The sequence below is a fragment of the Belonocnema kinseyi genome, chromosome 7, assembly GCF_010883055.1.
Source record: "Belonocnema kinseyi isolate 2016_QV_RU_SX_M_011 chromosome 7, B_treatae_v1, whole genome shotgun sequence".
Lineage (NCBI taxonomy): Eukaryota > Metazoa > Arthropoda > Insecta > Hymenoptera > Cynipidae > Belonocnema > Belonocnema kinseyi.
The window spans coordinates 136,891,248-136,912,589 of NC_046663.1; the positions used below are offsets into that span (position 1 = coordinate 136,891,248).

The window sequence follows — 21,342 nt, forward strand, 5'->3', positions numbered from 1 at the left end:
CTTGGAGGAGATTATGTTGAGAAATAAAAAAAAAAATTCTTAAAAACGTTGTTTTTCTTGGTCAGGCCGGAAACTTATCAATCCACCCTCGTATATATATAAACCACCTGCGACAATAGGACATCTACTAAATAATCTTAAATAAAAAAGGTACCCCTAAGTGCTCTATGAGTATATAAAATCCCTTCTTCTTCTGGCAAAGTCTATATTGGAGAAACCGGGAGAGCGGTGAGACAACGTATAAAGGACCATGATAGTGAAGTCATTCTAAAATATTTCACGCAACCAGCACTAGGTGAACATCATATCGGAACAGGACATAACATTTTATTTGACAGAACAACAGTTATTGCAAAAGCACACATCTTTCGATGAAAACATTGAGAAGCAATCGACATCTTAAAACACCCTAATAACATCAATAGGGACAATGGATATAATGCCAATCTAATTTGGCTTACCGTCGTCCCGGATTTTTAAATAAAAGGACTTGATTGGCCAATCAGGTTCAGCTAGTCCCCACGGTGGGGCGCTCTGGTCAATCACAGGCATCGTATAGAGTGTATATAAGAACAACATAACCTGATACCTCCGTTTCAGGCCAGCCCTGAAAAAGTGAACTGCAATGTTCACGAAACATCGGCAAAAATCGTAGTTTATTACAAGAGTGAAACCCGAAATATCTCTTGTTATTATAATTAACCGCTTTCGAATTTTTACTGTGAGTTCATCGAACATTTCTCGGTTTACATACAAATACATACATAAAATATAATACATACATAATAATACATACAAATCCATGAAAATATGATTTTTTTTTCGTTTCCTAGAATATAGTTACCAGTTGATGACGTTTTCATAAACAAATTATTTCTGTGTGGAGCTGATAATGTCAAGTGGCGGCTAGATTTCTATAAATTTATATACAATGAAATAAAAGAATATGCTAAATTTTAAGTTCAGTTAGGTTCTTGGGGTCGCTGATTTCAAATATGATGCTTGACTTAAAAAATTCAAAATCGCTGATTAAATATGGCAGATTAAAATGATCAAAAATGTTTAGAACTAAATGGGATTGTTCATATTGGATGCAAGCGGCATGCAACTCGATGAGAAAGCCATCCTCATAAGCTACAGTTCATAAAAGGTAAAGTACCCAATTTTAAGCTCTCCTTTTCTAATTATTTATTATTATTCGACGTTATGCAAATGAAAAATACACGATCTGTTAACAGGAATAGCAAGAAAATAATTATTAAATAAATCATTTAAATTGATTACCAGTTTTCCTCGCGGAATATTTTGTTTTTTCTCGTTGTAGATAACTTATCAACTTTTTACAATGAAGGGAAATGTAATTCTTTATTAACATTTAAATTTTTTCATAAAGATGAAACTTAACATGTTTTTCTTTTAAAAGAGCAGGAAAAAAGTTGTTTTTCGGGACAGATGTATTGATAGTTTTTTGAAATTTTAGAACGCATGAATCATATTTTTAAACGTTTTTTTTATGTCCATTTTTAAAGATATAAAAAATTTACCTTCTGACTTAGAAATTTTAATCGTGGATCCGTGAGGGCAACCCAGCGGGGGCCCCTTTGAAATATTCATGTTGTGAAAGTTCGAATTACAGAAACGTGTCATTCAATTTTTGACAGAAAATCATTATTTATAAGTGTGATCTCATGAAACCTTAAAATTAGCAGTGTCAAAAAATATACGTCCTTTGGAATTAAAAATTTTAATCGTTGATCCGTGAGGGCAACAGAGCTGGGTCCCCTGCGGGGGCCTATATGGAACATCCATATTGTGAGCGTTGGAATTTCAGAAAAGTGTCGTTCAATTTTTACAGAAAATCATTATTTGTAAGTCTGAACTCATGAAACCTTAAAATTAGCAGTGTCAAAAAAATATACGTCCTTTGGAATTTGAAATTTTAATCGTTGATCCGCGAGGGCAACCGAGCTCGGTTACTTTTATTTAATTCAAAGTACAAAATGTGTGAAAATAATACAAAATTCTGAATCAATTCACTTTTTTTCGATATGACCACCGTTTGCCTTCACAATGGGCTTGAGACGGTCCAAAAACGAATCTCAAGCTGCCCGAATGTGACTTGCAGGTATTTTGGCCCACTCGCAGACAATGGCTTTTTTAAGCGTCTCGAGACTGGTGTATCTTTTAGTTCGGACCTTGCTCTCCAAAATGGTCCAAAGAGAATAATCCATTGGATTCGAGTCTGGCGAATTCGAGAGCTATTGTGTGGACGTTATGAAGTTCGGAACGTTGTTTTTCAGCCATTCTTCGATCACTCGAGCTTTGTGAGTCGGTGCCGAGTCCCCTTAAAACGTCCATTGTCTACCACTGAAATGTTGTCCGCCCACGGCTTCAAAGCAACCTCCAGAATACTTTCCCGATAATATTTGGCATTTACCATGACGCCAGGCTCGATGAAAACGATTGGAGAGCGCCCATCTGCTTTTACAGCGGCCCAAACCATTATCTGTTGCGGGTGCTGCTTCCTGGTGGCCAATCGATGACTCAAATTCTCGTATGGACAGTCGGTCAAGTAAACCCTATCATTTTGAGAGTTTACGAATTGCTCAATTGGAAAAATTTTCTTGTCAGAAAACACAATGTTCGGAAATTGACCGCTTTCGGCCAAGCGAAGCAACTCCTTCGCTCTCTCAAGTCTGACTTGTTGCTGCTTCGGTTTGAGATGATGCGCCTTTTGGATCTTGTAAGTCTTGACCATGAGATCATTTTTCAATATGCGGCGGATGCTATGGTCGGATATTTTCAGTTCTTTTGCCATTTGATTGGCACTTCGTCGCGATTTTGGTCAAGTCGCTTCTTCACATTTTGAACCATCTCACGTGACGTTGCAGTCTTTTGATGACCACCTCCATGACTTTTTGCGATACTACCAGTATTATTGTAACGAGTTATAGTGCGATAAACAAAAACTTTATTCAGTTTAAGGTGATTGAGCTCACGAACAATTGCTGGTTGTGATTTTCCAGCTAAATATAAAGCAATCACTCTATTACGTATGAAATCCATCACTCGTTTTTTTTTCGCGTTCACTTTTAGCAAAAATGCTTTGTGCGCTTCTAAACAATACTCCGAACTGTCATTTAGCAAACTTTTACACAGCTGATGCTCATGCGTCAGCTGCGCGAGCGGTCTGAATTTGGTTACACTTCGAGTGCCGGACCCTGTATATGGAACATCCATATTGTGAGCGTTCGAATTTCAGAAAAGTGTCATTCAATTTTTGACAGAAAATCGTTATTTGTAAGTCTGAACTCATGAAACCTTAAAATTAGTAGTGTCAAAAAAATATATGTCCCTTGGACTTTGAAATTTTTTTAATCGTTGATCCGTGAGGGCAACAGAGCTGGATCTCCTGCGGGGGCCCCTATGGAACATCCATATTGTGAGAGTTCGAATTTCAGAAAAGTGTCATTCAATTTTTGACAGAAAATCATTATTTGTAAGTCTGAACTCATGAAACCTTAAAATTAGTAGTGTCAACAAAAATATTTACCCTTCGAATTAGAAATTTGAATTGTTGGTCTGTTTCTATACGGATATTTTTTCAATTCGCATTTTACCGTTTGTTCTTTCTCGGGTTCTACCCGGAAACTTACACGGTATTTATATCCTTGTTTTATCAGGTTCTATCCGGCAATTGAAAATATTCCCGCTGCCCATACTTCCCTATGCGGCATTTTATCGGCCTCTATCCGGATTTTTCAACGAAAAAAAAGTTGTTTCTGAACTTATAGTTATATAATCTTCATTTCTTATAGTTGTTGAATACACAATTCGCCAATCAAATACCTTACACATATATAATTACATGCTTAAACGCTTTGAAAAATCGCACTTGCTGAGGATTCACACCCAACCTAAACTACCTAAACTTATACTCTACTGCGCGCTCTCACTCATTTAACTATCAATTCACTTAGAGCTTGTTTACACAATTTCGGCCATGATTGTAATGAGTAGTTTCAAGGCAAATTGAAAATTTTCGATAGACATTAATAAAAACATGTATTTGAAAACATTTTAAAATTAAATTTTACTTATTTTGAAAACGGCTCAATAGTCTTTTTTCTTTAAATATTTAAATAGTATATCAACTATATAAAGGTAATAAACAATAAAGAAAAGTCAAGTGCAAAAATGCTTTAATAACGCTGGTGACAAAAAGATATTTTCGGTAATACAAAAACCTTCATAAAGCGCGCAGTTTTTAATTTATCCAATTATTTTATGATTATTTCTTACTTAGATTTGAATGCAAAATAACAGTTCTTAAACAATATTTTATAATATGTTAAACAAAAAATCGAATTTTCCTCATTTCAGAAAGGGCTCAATACTTTTGGTCTTTAAATATTCAAAGCGTTCAAAGAAGATCCAAAAGCAATAGATAATAAAGAAATGGAAGTATAAAAATGCTTTAATATCCTTAATGGGCATTTTCACTAAAATAGTCTTCTAATGTAAGTTCCAAGAAAGTTCCAGATAGAGCCGAAAAAGACTTTATCAGGCAAATAATTCAATTTTCTATTTCTGATGTTCGTTTTAGAGCCAGATAAATCCAGATAGAAAATGGTTCTTGATCTTAGATGCAAAAAATTCTCTAACTTAAATTCCGACAAAATCCGACAAAGATACAGTAAAAAGACAAGAGTTATTTCTTTCTCCAAAATCGAGAGTACTTAAAAGCTTAGTTTTAGTAAAAATAAGAATAATTATTTAAACCTTGATGTACTAAAGAAAATATCATCTCTTCTACTACGATTACAAAATAAATAAAAATAAATCCCTTCACGAATTCATTTTCCAGAATTTATCAACCACTTTTTAAACAAGGAAGAAGAAAAATAATAGTATTTTTTTAAAGATGTGGCCTTTAGGTACAAGTTTATTCAGTGCGACGTTTTTGAGTTTTACCACTATTAACTCTCTTTAAAATTATATGTTTCGTTTTATAGAAACGGTGAATCTAGAAAAACGTATCAGTTTCATCGCGATTTCAGACCAGAAGGTTCATTTTCGATACACAAAATTAAAATTCTTCTAATTTTTAAATTTACAATCTGTTTTCCATGATAGAAATTGAAATAAAAAGGTTTTATTGGTGAATTTTATCAGTCTAGTTACATTACACAGGATGTCGCAGGAGTATTGTCATTCTTTGTAATGGCGGATAAAAGAAAAAATTCACATCGAAAAGTCTTAAAACATTTTTGGGTTCGTTTCGTATTTTGGGTACTTCAGGAAATTGAAACGACCCTAAAATAAATTTGCAAAGAAATCAATTCTTTTATGTAAACATGTTCCAGATAAATTATTTGCTCATCAAAATAATATGCATGGAAGAAATGGAATTATAGGCTAGATTCTTCGAAATTTGGTGAGCGTAGCACAAATAATTGCAGTAGGCCTAGATAATGCATACATTATTGCAAATAATCAGTGACCGTCCTGACTTTTTTTGAATTTTTTAAAGGATTTTTCATTTTTCGTGAAATATTTAGAATAAATATTGAAATAATTTGAATTTTTTAGTCTTTTTAATTCTGCAGAATTCTCTCGGCATTCTTAGAATTCATTTGTAATGTTTTGAATGTTGGTAAAGATCTTTGAATCCTCTTGAATAATTCAGGATGTATCTTGATTTATTTATAATTTTCTTCACTTTTCTGAAAACATGGAATTCTTTTCAATTATTTCCAAGCTCAATTCGCAAAATTCAAAAGTCTTGAAAGAATTCACAATAATTCAACGTGAATTCTAAAGATTGTAGAAGAATTCTGAAAACTTAAAAAAATTCAAAAAAACTTCAAACAAATTCAACGACTTCTTCAGAATAAAAAAAGAGTGCGACTAAATTCAGTAACAGTTCACCCGTGGACAAAGTTGCTGAATTTGAAAATATTTAAAAAGAATTCCATGCTTTCAGAATAATTCAGACAATTCAAAACATTTGATTATATTCTGAATTAAACAGAGTTGGTCACTGATTATATGCTATAATGTACGAATTATCTCGGCTCACTGAAATTATTCATGCTACCCTCACCAAATTCCGGAGAAAGGACATGAAAATAATCTGGAATGTAACCATGCATGTAGTCAGTTATGTTAAGAGCGTTTTGAGAGTCTTTTTTCTACAACAAACCTGGTCAGAATAAAAAAAGAGTAAAGCAAGATCATCTTCAACTTCTTATGGTCGTTATCGTTATTCTAACGAATTTGAATTCTTGTATTACGAGGGCTATATAAATGTAATTAAACTTCAGAAGCGAAATGAGATTTTCAGTAAGATTATATACCACTAGATATTTTAAACGCACCTTACTGCTCTACACGAAAAATTCAGTCTCTACACAATATGATCGCGAACTAATGCTTTAAACTCGATACTTAAAAACGTCAATCGGAGCCAGAAACGTTGCTATTGGTTGGTTTTGTACTGCTCACTACTTTCAAGCTGTTTGTAGATTCAACAGGATAATCATCATCTGTAAAATATAAATCAGTTAATTGTGGTATAAAAATAAACCAGAGGTGCGCAATTAAGTCTATTACACGACTCTACTCTATATAATTCTTTTTAGAGCACGAAACAGCTGGATTCGAAGTTTTTTGCTCATCTTGGTTCTAACTGTTAAAAAAAATTAATACCAAAATCGTTGTCACTCAATTGCGCCGGAGAAAATCTACAACCACTGGATAAGTAGGATTTCAACTTTCCTACACTAGCTAGTATTAATCCTAAGAACGGCGGAGAAGGTTTCAGAGGTCGGGATAAATATTCTGGATGATACTGCGTAGCAACATAGTAGGAGTGCCCTTCAAGTTCGACGATTTCCATTCGCTCGGATTGTTCGTCGTGACCTGTGATGGAAAATTCAGTTAGTCATGCAACTCTATTGTACCTTCGCACTTTTATTCCAAATGTTTCAAAATAAAACCACGCTCACCGACAAACTTCATGCCAGCAGCTTGTAAATCACCAACATATTTTGGATTGATTTCGTATCGATGACGATGACGTTCTTCCACGCTATTTTTATTGCCATACAATTGCTCTGCAAAACGAAACATAATATTTTTAAACCTAAAAATGCACTTAATGCTGCACAACCAAGTGCATAGTATCAGAATGAGATACACTACGAGGGTGGAGTGAAAAGTTTCCGGCCTGCTAAGGAAAAACAACTTTTTTCGTTTTTTTTTCACTCCATTTTCCCACATAATCTCCCTCAAGACTAATACATTTCTCATAACGGCGCTGTAATAGAGTGATGCTATTTTTGTAGACCAATTCGTCAAGTCCCTCAACGTAATCATATACAGCATCGATGACTTCCTCGTTGCTCTGAAATTTTTGATCTTCCGAGCCATTTTTTAAGGATAGGGAAAAGATGATAGTCGCCGGGGACCAAATCTGGCGAATATGGTGGATGGGGGAACAACTCTTAACTTCACTTCGTTGATTTTAGCCATCGCAACGACGGACATATGGGGAGAGGTGTGTTTTCGTCGTGAAAACGCGTTTGTTAGAAAACGCGGTACCCACCTAGCACAGTGCTTTTCCATGCCCAAAAGTTCATGTAAAATATTGCATACATGCTTAATTGGCATCCTAGTAGCCGCAGCTATCTCACCTTTAATCTGCGGTCCTCTATCACCATTTTATGAATTTTTTCGATCATTTCGGCAGTTGCGACCTCAAAGGGGCGTTCTGAACGTCGTTCAACAGAAATGCTCGTGCGACCTCTCTTAAATTCAGAAACTCACTATTTAACCGTCGAATATGATGGAAAAGTCTTTCAGTGTGGAAGCCATTTATTTTTTAATTTGAAGTGGTGTTAGGCCTTTTAAATAGAAGTATTTAATGACCGCACACTTCTCTGATTTTTACATTCAGTAGGCTTACAAATGTATACTAATAGGGCAATCGACTTGAAAATTGATATACAAGCTAGTGAGATATAGTACTATGGAATACAAGCTAAAAATTAGACCTGCTGGCGCCATCTGTGGGTCCGGCCTGAAAATTTTCACCCCACCCTCGTAATATTTTCTTAGTGTTTTTACAAATAAAATATTTTAATTATTAGCCCTATGGCGACTGTAAGTTATGTACTTATTACAGAATTTTCTCCGCTGAAACGAGTCCGTCTTTTTCCTAATCTCATTGTCCCACCCATTTGTCCTTGATTGTGCTCTGGCATATCGATGACAAGAGGATTCTCGGTCTCATTATCAATTTCAGTGCTATTAGCGTTACTTAAATGTAATACATCACGCGCGAATTCTATGACTGCGGCTTGCATTCCCAAGCATATGCCAAGGAACGGCGTGTTGTTTGTTCTGCACCATTTACATGCTTTTATTTTGCCTTCCATTCCTCTTTTTCCAAAACCTCCCGGAACTACGACGCCACTAAAATATAAAAAAAAACCGATTAAATCGTGAATGCTCAAAAACAATTTGACACGGCACAATAAACCGTTTCTGACTCGCTTATATCATGAACAAACAATTCGTATTTGACAGTTTTTTATAAAAGGTGGTATTAATTGATAACAGTCTTGCGAAACTTCAAAAATACCACATCAATTGTACGTAAAACAGTATACTTTATACTTTTAAAGGAATCCTTACTCGCTTTTGCATAACTGTTGCCATGCTTCATAATATATTACTGGGTCTGATTGTAATTTCGTCTTTTCTAAATTGCAGGCTTCAATGTACTGAAACAAACAGGAAAAAGTTCACAATACATATAGCACTTAATCAGTAAAACGCATTCTAGTGAGATTCATCACATACCTTTAATTTTAATTTGTATCCTACTTGCACAGAAGCGTGTTGCAATGCTTTTGTCACAGAAGCATATGAATCTTCAAGCTTAGTGTATTTTCCAACTAAAGCTATAACAACTTCTTTCCTCAAGTGTTCAATACGTTCGGCGAGATCTCGCCATTTACGCATAAAATTACGTGGTTGTTGAATTCCAACGTTCAACTGTAATCTGTCACTCAGGAAAGGTATAACACCTTGACTTTCCATTAAGAGAGGAACCCGGTAAATGGAAGAGAGATCGTGTATCGTTATGACCTGTGAAAATGTATAAAGTAATTATATCAACTCACAATAATAATACGGTAGTGTCTATTATTACGGAATTAGCCGTAAGAGTATTGCGCGATCATCGCATTATTAATAATGAATGTCATGTTTTCTTTCTCATATTGCCCTTCCGAAAAGATAGATAAAAAATATATGACAATTCTGAGGATATATGTTGACTTAGGGTAGTAGAACATGGATCAGGTGAGTTGGAGGGAGGATTGTGGGTTGTAATAAGGGTCTCACGGGATGGAAACGAGCGTCATATTATACTCCCTAATAATTTCGAGGTAGGCGAAACTAGTTAGGTACAAAAAGCGTACGATTAACCACAAGCGAAAAATTTTGTAATACTAGACAGCAGTAGGATTCTGGTGCCACAAAAAATGTTGTATTCGAACAGCCTCTATTTTTATCTCCTTATGATATAAAGAAAGCTATATTTAGATTCAAAACTTTTCACGGCATCGGAATCCCACTGCAGTATCTATAATTCACAACTGTAATAGTTTGAACAGGCAAATACAATGTATAAGAGATAGCTTGAAGTGCTTGTGCGCATACCTGTTCTGGTGGAACGTGACAGAAGTTCGAAATTTTATCCTTAATGGTATCGCCGATTGGATTTTCAGAACGGCATATAATAAGATCTGGTGATAAACCGAGACCACGCAATTCTCGAACACTAGATTGTGTTGGTTTAGTTTTTGGTTCCCCCGTGGATCGTGGCTAAAATCATGCTATGGAGTTAATCTCTTAGTTTTTGATGACAAATTACGTACAAGATGTGGAAAAGCTCGAAATTTTCGAGCTACTCCAAAGTTTCGAGTTCCCAAACGGTTTTGAGCTCTCGAAAGTTTCGAGCACTTTAATAGTTTCGAACTACCAAAAAATGGAACTAACCGGAACATTTTGGGAAAATCGGGCTACTCATAATTTTATATTTTATAATTTCATTTATTTATTTATTAATAAAAATCAGAAATATTTTCGATTGTTTTCTGTGAATTAAATGGCAAACTTTATTTTTGAGGTTGTTTTATCCAGTTTTGTGGAAGATGTGTTAGTTTATATGTGATATCGCGTTTCATGTAAACGTAAGTTGGGTTTGAAAAAATGTAAAATTTTTTTTGAGGTTACTTGTTTTTTGGCAACAGAGGGTGGTTCACTGCTTGGAAGGGCAAGGGTGGTTTAGAGTATCGAGGGTTGAGGTCCAAGTATGGGCTATCCACTATTTCCGGGCCAGACAATAATACTGCCGGAAGACTACCAAGGATGAATGGTTGCGGAGAGAAACGTGACTGCGGAACATCAGGCCAACGCTCACAATATGGAGGATCCATTTTTTTATGTCCATTTTTAAAGATATAAAAAATTTACCTTCTGACTTAGAAATTTTAATCGTGGATCCGTGAGGGCAACCCAGCGGGGGCCCCTTTGAAATATTCATGTTGTGAAAGTTCGAATTACAGAAACGTGTCATTCATAAAATTCATAAAATCATAAAATTTTATTTAGATTTGGTGACGAGGTCTACAGTTTGAGGGCTCCGAGTTGAGTAAGTTTCAGTCTCGAAACTTACTATACTTAACGAATTTTCGTCGATGTTGCTGAGTGTGGTCTCGAGCGATTGGCCCGTGCTTTTAAAGTAAAATTCTACAAGCGTTGGGCGAACAACGCAGCCGCGCTTGCGCTGTGCTTTGAGGGTCTAAGTCAACTGATCAATCTCCATGCCCTGTTCGATCTCGATCTTAAAGAAACTTGGAGCTGAGGATATCTGGGGTATCTGTTGGCTGTATTGACCATTTATGTTAAAAAAGTAACATTAAATCATTATTTTTGCTTTCACTCAAGTCTATTTTGTGATCAAATAATTCTGTTAAATACTTTTATATTTATTATTTGTTACAAACAATTGATTTTCACATTTAATCATTTAGTCTGGCGATACCTGGATATTGGGGGTTTTCATGAGGGGGCCAAAGCTTTCTCCAATGCTTCGCTCGACAGGGTGATCGAACATTGAGGTGACAATGTGTGTGGGTTCTCAAGCAGTCATGGGGCTGCTCTCTGGAGGAAAATCTGTCCCTGGTGGAGAGTCAATAAAGTCACTTTTTTCGCGTCACAATGTTCTTATTTTTAAGGCGGTATTTAGCCCTTTCTTAGCATCAGAGAGTTGGTGATTTCGGGAAAAAAATTGGTCATCGACTTCGTATTGCTGAAGGAATTCCTTAGGAGCTTCTTTTAATATTTTCCCCCCTGAGTACTAAGCCTAATGTTATAGCACCTGGAAAATTTCGTTTCCTAAGGGTATTTGTTTGTCAGGGGCCTTCTTGGCCACGACAGACGGTCCTGAGGGATTTGCGGCAAGCACAAATGTGACAGCTATGCACGTATTCCTCGATGTCTTCTCACATCCAGTACCAATTAGCGAGCCTCCTCTGGGACTTGAAGAAGCCTGGTGCACATGCGCTGTTGAAAAAATGTTCTTTTTCGTCAGAAATGCTAGTGTCTGAAGTTGTTTTCATTTGGAGCCGAGTTTGCATGTCTTGTCCTCCGCCTGTTGGGCGTTGGTAATATCATACATATCGCGTGTTTTTACAAACGCAAGATACGGGGATTGTTTGGGCACGGAAATTTTATTTTTAAGGGGCAGCAAGCCCCCTAAACTTATTGAGAGCCTAAATGATGACGAAATATTTTCGCTAATTTTTTTTAACGAGACTGAGCGGGGGAGAATTTGGACTTGCATTTTTTTTTTGCTTTATACGGGTGGCGTCAAGTACGGCATTTACTTGCTCGCATTGGGGAAGTTGGCCTCGGAGGTGATAACATGAGCGAGGAAATCAGTTGAGGTTTTTCCAAAGCAGCTTTTTTTCCAATGAATACTTGATACTGTATATGAGACGTTCTCTAGAAAAACGGCTTAAGTTGATTCAGGTCGTTTCTAAAATTTATGAATAATTATATCGTTACCTGCCTTTATTATTTAATCCTGCACAATAAATGTAATTGTAATGTATAATCAGTAAAAAATAAAACTATTGCAATACTGTCACTTTATCCGACATTACACATCTTTTTGAAGACTTTTTCAGTCCTCCGTTAAAAAGGCTCAAGTGTTATTTTATTAATACGCTGATAAATATTAATATTTAATGTTAAATTCTTTTCCACCGGTCGAAGTTAATTATTAGATACTAAAAATTGTAAGTGAAACATAATAAAATACGTTAAAATAAAAATAACCACTGATCAAATACTGTACATTCTTAAAAATGCAATTATCTCAAAATGACACATTTCGACTTAAGACCATGTATCGTGTAGACTAGCTGATCAAGTCAGTTCTGAGATCTATATTTGTTCACCTATATTTAAAAATAAAAGTTTAAATAACGCGGAAAAAATGTTCGAAAACGTTTTAATAAATATTACAGCACCGTTTGTGACAATTCGCAGAATTGGAGAAAGAAAGAAGTTTATTTATCAAAATAAGAGATATCGACCGACGTATTTAGGCTTTACGGCAGAAGTTTGACTTGTATCTTTCTCTGTCGGTAAAGAAGAAGTTCGCTGTTGGTAACTTTTGTTTTGTGCTGCTCTGATATAGCTGATACGTATGTCAGGAACGTACGTTAGTTTTTGCAATATTTGTGTATAATGTTCGTCAACAATTTTGGTTGTTTTACCCACTTCAATCAATATAAACCTCATAACTAGCCCATTGACAAAATTGAAGATTGTTTACATGGTTCTACAGCACGGTCCGTATTTCTCCAAATTAGTAATTTAAAAAAATCACAATTCTAAATACTTAAGAACAGATACACCTTCCTTCGCGCCTTCCATTTAGCGTGCCAAATTTTCAACACAATATCTCATTCCGCCTGGACGTACCATAAGTTGGGAAAGAAAAGAACGGATATAGCTTCCAGTTTTATTTTCTTCGAAATTTTGTGTTCAAAATTTCCACCGGAACAAAGCAGAGACATGCACTTCATTATCTCCTCTTGCATTTCCTAAACTTTCAGAGCAATACATCATTTCGTTTAGGCGTGAGTTGCCTTTGGTCACATGGCCCTCTCGTTACATGGCCCTCTCGTTACATGGCCTCAAGCCGTTCTTCGAGAGAGCGACTCATATTGGCTAGCCTTTCTATTCTGAACATTTAGCCGAAAGGGTTGGGTGGTTGTGAATTCTGGGTCAATCATGAACTGCACTTTGTTCTTCGATCCAGACGTCTCCGAGGATTTAAGGAGCGTTCATTTTGTCGCCAATGTAAAAGGTGCTTTTGGTACAATATTCGCATACGGTTACTTCTAGTTCGACCGTATCTTGCAAAATAAGGAACGTTTCTGATTTCGCTATCTTCCATTTTTCGTGCTGAGGCTTCGCTCACTGGTCTTGGGCTTCAGTTAACTACCGAAGCTGTACACAATTATCAGTAGAATCGCTATCAAAAGGGGCCCATAATTCTCGGATGTTAAGAATTACTTGAAAGTGGAGGAAAACTCTTTTTGTACTTTGGAGTCGTATGGGGAAGGGGACTAGCCTCCAGTTTTTCTTGGTCGTTTGTAGGGGGAAATCTAGGGGGCACTCCATCTTTTTTGCACAACAGTCGCGGTTAATGTGAATACCCGCGCAGTACCAAAATTTTGGTAGACGGCATGCAGGGGTGGATTTCACGGCCTTGGTTTGATGCTCAGCCCATTTGGAGGTCTGGACTATTTCAAGTGCATCAAACTCGTTCTTTACCGCTCTGAGCATGAGGGTGTCGAAATCGGCTAGCTAGGAAGCTTGTATGGCGCAGAGAATCAAGGGAAACAACAATTCTAAGAGGGTAGCGACCTTAGCTTCTTCCAGAAAATAAGTTTGTACGTTCTGGAAAAGTAAATAGTTCATCTGAAGAAAAAGACCAACAGGTTCTTTGTCTCCTTGTCTTTAAAAGTATAGTTGCGAGAAGGCTACCTAGAATGGTGGCCGAATTGTATTTTTGTGGAAATGTCAGGAAATGAGGCCATTCAAAGAGGAAGACACGGTAAAAATCAGACCATCCCGTGACAGCCTCCTTTATGACTTGACTCACTAGGTTAATTCGCTATTCGGCCAGAGATTATTAGTTTTTTTTTTAAATATTGATCTATTTGAGTAAGAAAGACAGTGGTGTATTCGTAGTCACGATCATTGAAGTCTGGCAGTAACCGGGAGAAGCAGGGCTCACGTTGAGAATGGCCTGCAATGTCAGTTTTTGTTCAAGGAGCGGGTTGTCAACAGTCGATGGGGCGTTAAAGAAAATTCTTCACAGACGGAAATTTATTACAGGTGCGGCCATATTGGATGATAATATAGCTTCAACATAGGGTCTGAATCCGAGAAGTGGAGAATAAATTAAAGACGGGTCCGTGTTTTATGATTATTAGCAGGGTGAGAGTGCTCCTGTAAGCCAAACTCCAGTTTCGGGGACCTACGAGTCTGTGTCAAATATCTTTGTGTCATGGGCGCATTTTGAACCATAGAAATTGAAAATCTGTGAATTTTTGCGATTTAAAAGAATATAAAATACGTCTTAAAAAAAAAACTAAAATCAATCAACTATAACACTCTTAGTTTTAAATTCAAGTTTAGGTATATGCAATCACAAAAAAAGTAACTGGTCTCGAATTCAAGACTTTTAAGTCGCTAATATAAGAATTTAAAGCAAAATTGATTTGCAATTTTTAATTCCCATTGAGTATCTCGTCTAACAACGAACCACCGCTCGGGAGAACAGGTCAAGATGGACGACGGGAGGTGTCTTTGCTCAGTACTTAGCAAACCCTTCGACGGTGCTGTCCCATCTCGCGTACGGGCTGCATATCCTTTAGTACTGGGCCGTACCGCGTTATATTCCCGTCGTAACAATTCTGTTACAATATAAGTTGGAAATAGTGTTGAGTTTCATTTCAGGGTCCCAAGTTTGGGCGCCAATTTGAGGTAATCTTGTGGACTAAGACAGACTAAGGAGATGTGGTTGGAAAGAAGTCCTAGGTTCGCGACTCGGGATTCTAAGTTTTCTGACAGTTGAGGTTAGGTTGCCCAGTCAACGAAAGAAGAATTCTAGATGTTTCTTTAGTGTAATTTAGACTTACAAGTATAATTTAAAATTTAACCCAAACTCAGCGGAATCAATTTTCTCACTATAAATACAACGTTTCTACTCCACCCAGAAAAATCACTCAACGCATTTTGTGGTATAATATTGTTACGTACCGTCAAACTAGCAATCATTGTCTCAATTTATTCTTTGTAAATTTTTACATTTAGATACATAAAGGCTTTCATAAAGTGCCGAATTTAATCACACGGTACATTCGTTTTTATTAGTGGGTTGAAGTATTACTGCTCTCTGATTGAGAGCGCCGTTGTAGCCATGCTTATTTGTAGAGAGGGGATTGGGGTGAATTTAATGAGACACAAATGTTTTTTTTAGATTCAAACGTTTTTAAATTATAATCCATTTTATGTAAAAATAAAAGAACGATACATTTTTCTGCTACCATTTTTCAGAAAGACTGGTTGTAGAAGGAAAGAGAGTCGTTGCTCCTCTTACGATGCTTCCTGTGAAAATAGGCGTTCTCGAAATTTTCTTCAGCACGAGATGGAATGCATTTAGCAGAAAGAGGGACAGTACTTTAAAAAATCTACTCTTCTCTATTCTTTTCCCAGGTGATTCAAAATTCCAATTTTTCACAGAAATTTCTCCTTTTGTGTTGCGATTCGAGAGAAGAATCTTTCTCCGTGCTATTTGTTGAGCTATCCCACTTTTCTTCGCACTAGGATTTAAACGTATTATTTTTAAACATTTTCAACCTCGTCGGGTGGGTTCCTTTTCCAAATAGAAATTTAACGTCCGCACGGCGTTAATTGACAATACAGTAAGTTTGGAATTTATCAAAGACCGATCCCGAACCGCCGAGGTCGATTATAACATTAACTTTCGGAAAAAGATACCGAGCGAAGAACCGCTCACTGGTATGTTTTTCCTTCGACTTAATTTTGTTTTAGCTCATCGGCTAGTGGTAAAATCATTCGGTGTGGATTTTCGATAATTTGGAAGTTGAACGTAACGAAAGATGGAATTTGATGATAAACAATCACTGCTGATATTTTCCCAAAATGATCAAGACCTATTTATTGCTGTTGTCAGCAATTAGGCCATTCGAAGACACATTTTCATGTGGCAGGAATTTTTGCAATAGAATCCGCTGAATTGAGTAAATTGACTTTCTATATTACTTTAATATTTACTTGCCTTGGACCAGTAAAAAATATCTTAGTATTTATTTTAATCATTGGTATTTATTTCGAACGCATTGCAGTGTCTCTCTATTATTCTTTTCTATTCCTAGTTCAGTCCCCTAGTAGTAAATTTTATCGCTACATTCTTTGCACGAATACATCTGTAAATGAGACCACGTAAGTCTAAAAAGGTAAGGTCTTTTAACCTGTACATTTGTTAATCTTTTTAGCCTTACGTACGTAACACTTTTAGAATAAGCCAATTTTTTGTAATATCAATCAGAATAATTACATTTTTTCGATTTGCTTAATGGGCCACTTATTTCCAAATTCAGTTAATAAATGGTTTCCAGCTAATCTTTTCTCTTTTTGTTCTTGCTTTTTTTTATTTCTCTGATAATATTTTTTTTTGTATTATTGGACTTAAAAAATGTCGCATAACATTTATTTAAAGCTCCTCCGTATCCCATCGTAACAGGGCCATAATAGCCTCTCTTGAACCTTCTGCCCCCCCCCCCCGCCCCAACCTAAATGTGCTACGTAATATATGGATGACCCTTAAATTAATAAAAACGCAAAAGTTTATTTCAAGGTTCAATATTCGCTTCAAAGTTAATGCAAATATCGTAAATCACTGCAGCAAAATGAAGCTCTTTATTTTTATTCTTAAGACATCTTACACTTTTCAAGAGCAGTCAATAATTGTATTTAGAAAAAGAATTGAAATGCACTACCGCCACCTAACATGTGGACATCTAATTTTAAGTATTTAGAATTTTTAAATTTAATTCTTTATAATATTTCCCTTAAACACTTTGAGGGCTATTTAAATACTGAATAAAATGAACCCATGCTGCAATCACTTTGTATATTTCTTAAGTGATTTCTTGCAACAAAAGATCAAATTGTAATGTTTTAAAAAGAAATTCTAGAACATCTAAGATAATAAATACTTTTCAATGTTGTTTTTCTCATTTTAGAGCGAAATTTCTGTACAATCGTAGCAACTTACCAGAAAAATTGTAAAAAATTGCTTGCATGATGTAAGAAGTTTAAGGCAGTTAAACTTGAAACGCAAAAATTGGAAAAATTATAATATTTTTTTTCTTTAATCATGAATCTTCTTCTTTTCAATATCTTTTCATTGATTCATATTTCTAGTTATTTTCCAATTTCCCAGTGATATAGACACAGACGCCTGTTGATATCCCATGAAATTCTTGGCAATCTCAAATAATTCCTTACAATTACCTACAATCTTTGCAATCTATTGAAATCTGATGAAGTAGTATGATAAAATTCCACAAAGTACAATTATATGTTTAAACCCCAGTAAAAATGCTTTTAAATTCTTTTGTTCCGTGGAAATGGTTAAGAACCACATGAAGTCCCGAAAATCTGTTAAAATCTCTTGGAATATTTAAAAGTCTTAGAAATTCCGTGTAATCTTCGATTGCCCTTTAAATCTGTTAAAATCTTTTGAAAGCTTTTCAAAATTCTTTTCATTACGCAAAAATTTCTTTAAATCTCTAAGAAACCATCGAAATTCCTTGAAATCTTTACAATCATTTAAAATCTCGCGAAATCTGTTAATATCCTCGAAATCCTTTGATATCACTAAAATCCAATGAAAAATCTTTATAATTAGGTTCCTAACCCTAAACTCAGAACAGAAAGCTCCAGTCCTTTGCAGTGCCGTAAGACGCACGTCTTCTATAGTTCTGTATTGTTCATGATGATTAGGATGATCAGCTTATAGCCAAACTTGGTGTCTGTAAAAAATGAAAGAATGGTGAAAAGCGTTTTCCATTTAAGTTCAATAAAAGACTAAACTTTTTACTACAACCTTAGATAAGGACAAGTTAGAGACTTCGAAATAGAAACGTTAGAAACTGTTTTTATAACTGTGCGCCATAATCTGCCGTGATTTGGAAGAACACCGTTAACTGCATTTCGGATAAAGTGCCTTCGGCCGCCTACCGTTAACTGCATCCTGTTGATTGCACGGGCTAAGATACACGATGATACAAAACAGTTATTAACAGGTTTACATCCAAGCCTCCTACTTTTCTTTATCTGAGGTTGCAGTCCAATATTAAAACTTTCATTTAAGCCAAGTAAAAGGTTTTATCGTATTTCATTCATTTTTTAGGGACACTCAAATATAAGAATAACGTATTTATTGGACCTATTCACCTACTAGTTTGGATCACAAACTTGACGTGATGGAACTATTTTTGTCGTTGCACATACAATCAGCGTCCAAAAATCTATGAAAAATATTCGAGAAAGAAAAAAAGGTAATTTTTGTAGAGCAGTGCAAGAGACCAGGATAGCAAATTTCAGCCCTAAGGCGCCTAAAATGGAGTGGCGACATATGCTCTTGATTTTTGCATTTGGAACCTTATTCTTTTAATGTGTAAAACTTGTTGAAATCCCAAAATATTTGTGAATGTTCGAAATGTTTGGAACACCTCTAATATAACTTGAAAAAAGTCTACAGGTATCGGCGATCCGCAAAAAAGACCTCGTTTAATGCGATATCTCATTTTCGAACATTTTTTACGGTAAATGCCAATCTGCCCTCTATTGGAAGAGATGAGAATGACAACTGAATAAGGACCATGTAAAGTTGGCACTTTATCACATTTAAAATAAAGTATTCGAGGTGCCAATTTCAAATGGTTCTTATCGAGTTTTCATTCTCAGGCCTTCATATGTTGCCATCCGCTGTATTTTAATTAATTTTTAAATAAATTTGTATTAAAAATAGTTTACATATTTTTAGGGGTAAAAACAATTTTTTTAGACGTGCTTCATGTAATTTCAATTAGTTTTTTAATGAAGAATTCCAATATAAACTATTTTTTACATCTAGCAGTTCTTGAAATAATTGAAAGAAATTCGCCAAAAATTGAATGTACTCTATCTTAGTCAATATACCGTGGAATCCCTATTCTGTCTCTGTCCAAGCTGTCTCGATCTCAAAATCTTTCCTTTATGGAATAACAACGAAACTTTAACAAACGAAAGTCGAAGGATGTTTTAGATAAACATGTATTACATCGTGTCATAACTTGCAATCGGCTGTCGGTTTTATACCCTTTAGTTTTATATGTGACGTTCCGCGAAAAAAGGCCTTAACGGAGTTGAGGCAGATTTTACAGCCTCTGCTTCACGGGTAAGTGTACATATATAAAAAAAATGTAGGTTTCAAGTACCTGCGGTATAAGCGACACGTGAGCACAGCAGAAATTCTCCTTTTTTACACGAAACTGAAATTGCCTAAATGCCTCCACGAATGGCATTCCCTCAATGTCTCCAATAGTCCCGCCAAGCTCGATAATACAAACCTTAAATTTTTTATAAATATATAACAATGCATATTTCGCCTTATTTCACTGAAACTAAATTTTATTTTACCTCCGGTTTGTTTCCATCTTCTGAAACGGAATGGTTAGCAACTCTCTCTACCCACTCTTGTACAGCATCCGTAATGTGTGGAACGACTATAACAGTATATTAATTATATATCATACGATTTTTTGTCGCACTCCTGGTTCTTAATGACTAATGTGAAAATATTATTTCATTAAATACACAATATACATGGCTTATCAATATTGTATTGCATTTTACATACCCTGTACAGTCTTCCCTAAGTATTCACCCCGTCTCTCCTTTTCAATTACTGACTGATATATTTTGCCAGTTGTAATATTATTATCTTTGTGTAGAGTAACATCTAAAAATCTTTCATAATTCCCTAAGTCCAAATCTACTTCTCCACCATCGTCAAGAACATATACTTCACCTGAAACAGGTGATGAATGTTTTTTATTAATTTGCAGCGTAAACGACGTTCAAGTTTGTTTCAAACCAAAAACAGTATCTTAAAAAAAGAATTCGGTCACATTCGAACTCCAAAGATACGAGCTCCAAAAAAATACGAGTGCTTCACAGATACAAGCATACCGACTGCAAAGAAGTGAGCGAAATTTGTCCCGTCTATCCCTACCCTATTTAAGTCACGCGCACGCGAGTGTGCGCTGCCTTGAATTTGACGTACGCGTACGCGCAGTAGGTCTGTGTACGTTCTCACGCATTACCCCTGAAATGCAAATGTCGCAGGAGTGGGAGCCCCTTTCACGGTCATGTCTTTGGAGTTTCGATTCCCGAATTTCTCATACCTTTGGGGTTCGAGTGTACTTTAATAGATTATAACAAGATCTATGAACTTCAAATTCGATTATTTCTTGAAATCCGAGCGTAATAAAAGCAGCCACATATCCGAACGGTACCGACGGCAATAGCTACGCGGTGAATCTCGACTCGGGAAGAATACACCTTAGTAAAAGAAAAATGTTCACAGCCCCATACCCAGTGAAGTTGAGTCACCTTGATGCAAACGTACTCACGCTAAAGGACTTCTATGAGACAATGAATATATAATGTGAAATACTATGATATTTATTATGGAACGTGCCATACAAGTATTCACCGCGCCCTACAGTCCAAACCATACTGATTATCTCTAGTGCGTAGGACCATAAAATCAGAAGCGTACAACAGCTTTCTTTTTTCAATGAAACAAAATTAATCATCAGCATACTTTTTTAAGAAACACGGTTTTTTGGTTTGCCCATTTTTATCGAAATACATTTTTTTGTACATTCTGTATATCTTGCAATTTCTCTCTGATCACATCGTTATCATTTGCATTCAAAAATTTGACATTTACATTAAACATTGGTAAATATCCATTTACATTTCTACCGAACATTTCAGACTTTAAAACATTTATCGTACCTTCACTTGTAACTTCAGGTATTAAGCCTATTGCCACGTATTAAAATAATAATCTTTAATCAGGAGATAACTCTGTTTTTTTAA

The 21,342-nt window shown here is 35.7% G+C and overlaps 2 protein-coding genes across 6 annotated transcripts in view; both read right to left on the reverse strand.

Annotated features, from left to right (window-relative positions):
- Nucleotides 1-2,311: 2,311 nt before the first annotated feature.
- LOC117176689 lies at nucleotides 2,312-2,758 on the reverse strand. Its single transcript, XM_033366942.1, has one exon. The coding sequence runs from the start codon at nucleotides 2,756-2,758 to the stop codon at nucleotides 2,312-2,314; it is 447 nt and encodes a 148-aa protein (XP_033222833.1).
- A 1,462-nt stretch (nucleotides 2,759-4,220) lies between these two features.
- LOC117176027 (CTP synthase-like) overlaps nucleotides 4,221-21,342 on the reverse strand; it is a 103,584-nt gene continuing 86,462 nt past the window's right edge. The window contains exons 2-11 of one of the 5 annotated variants that reach the window (XM_033365992.1): nucleotides 20,093-20,263; nucleotides 19,873-19,958; nucleotides 19,671-19,802; nucleotides 9,733-9,897; nucleotides 8,869-9,156; nucleotides 8,701-8,789; nucleotides 8,180-8,478; nucleotides 7,011-7,118; nucleotides 6,712-6,924; nucleotides 4,221-6,548 (exon numbers count right to left, since the gene is read on the reverse strand). In XM_033365992.1, the coding sequence (XP_033221883.1) occupies nucleotides 6,460-6,548; nucleotides 6,712-6,924; nucleotides 7,011-7,118; nucleotides 8,180-8,478; nucleotides 8,701-8,789; nucleotides 8,869-9,156; nucleotides 9,733-9,897; nucleotides 19,671-19,802; nucleotides 19,873-19,958; nucleotides 20,093-20,263 (1,640 nt within the window). In that variant the 3' untranslated portion in view covers nucleotides 4,221-6,459. Of the gene's footprint in view, nucleotides 6,549-6,711; nucleotides 6,925-7,010; nucleotides 7,119-8,179; nucleotides 8,479-8,700; nucleotides 8,790-8,868; nucleotides 9,157-9,732; nucleotides 9,898-19,670; nucleotides 19,803-19,872; nucleotides 19,959-20,092; nucleotides 20,264-21,342 lie in introns of those variants that run through there. The other 4 variants (XM_033365993.1, XM_033365994.1, XM_033365996.1 and 1 more) reach the window with 4 other exon arrangements.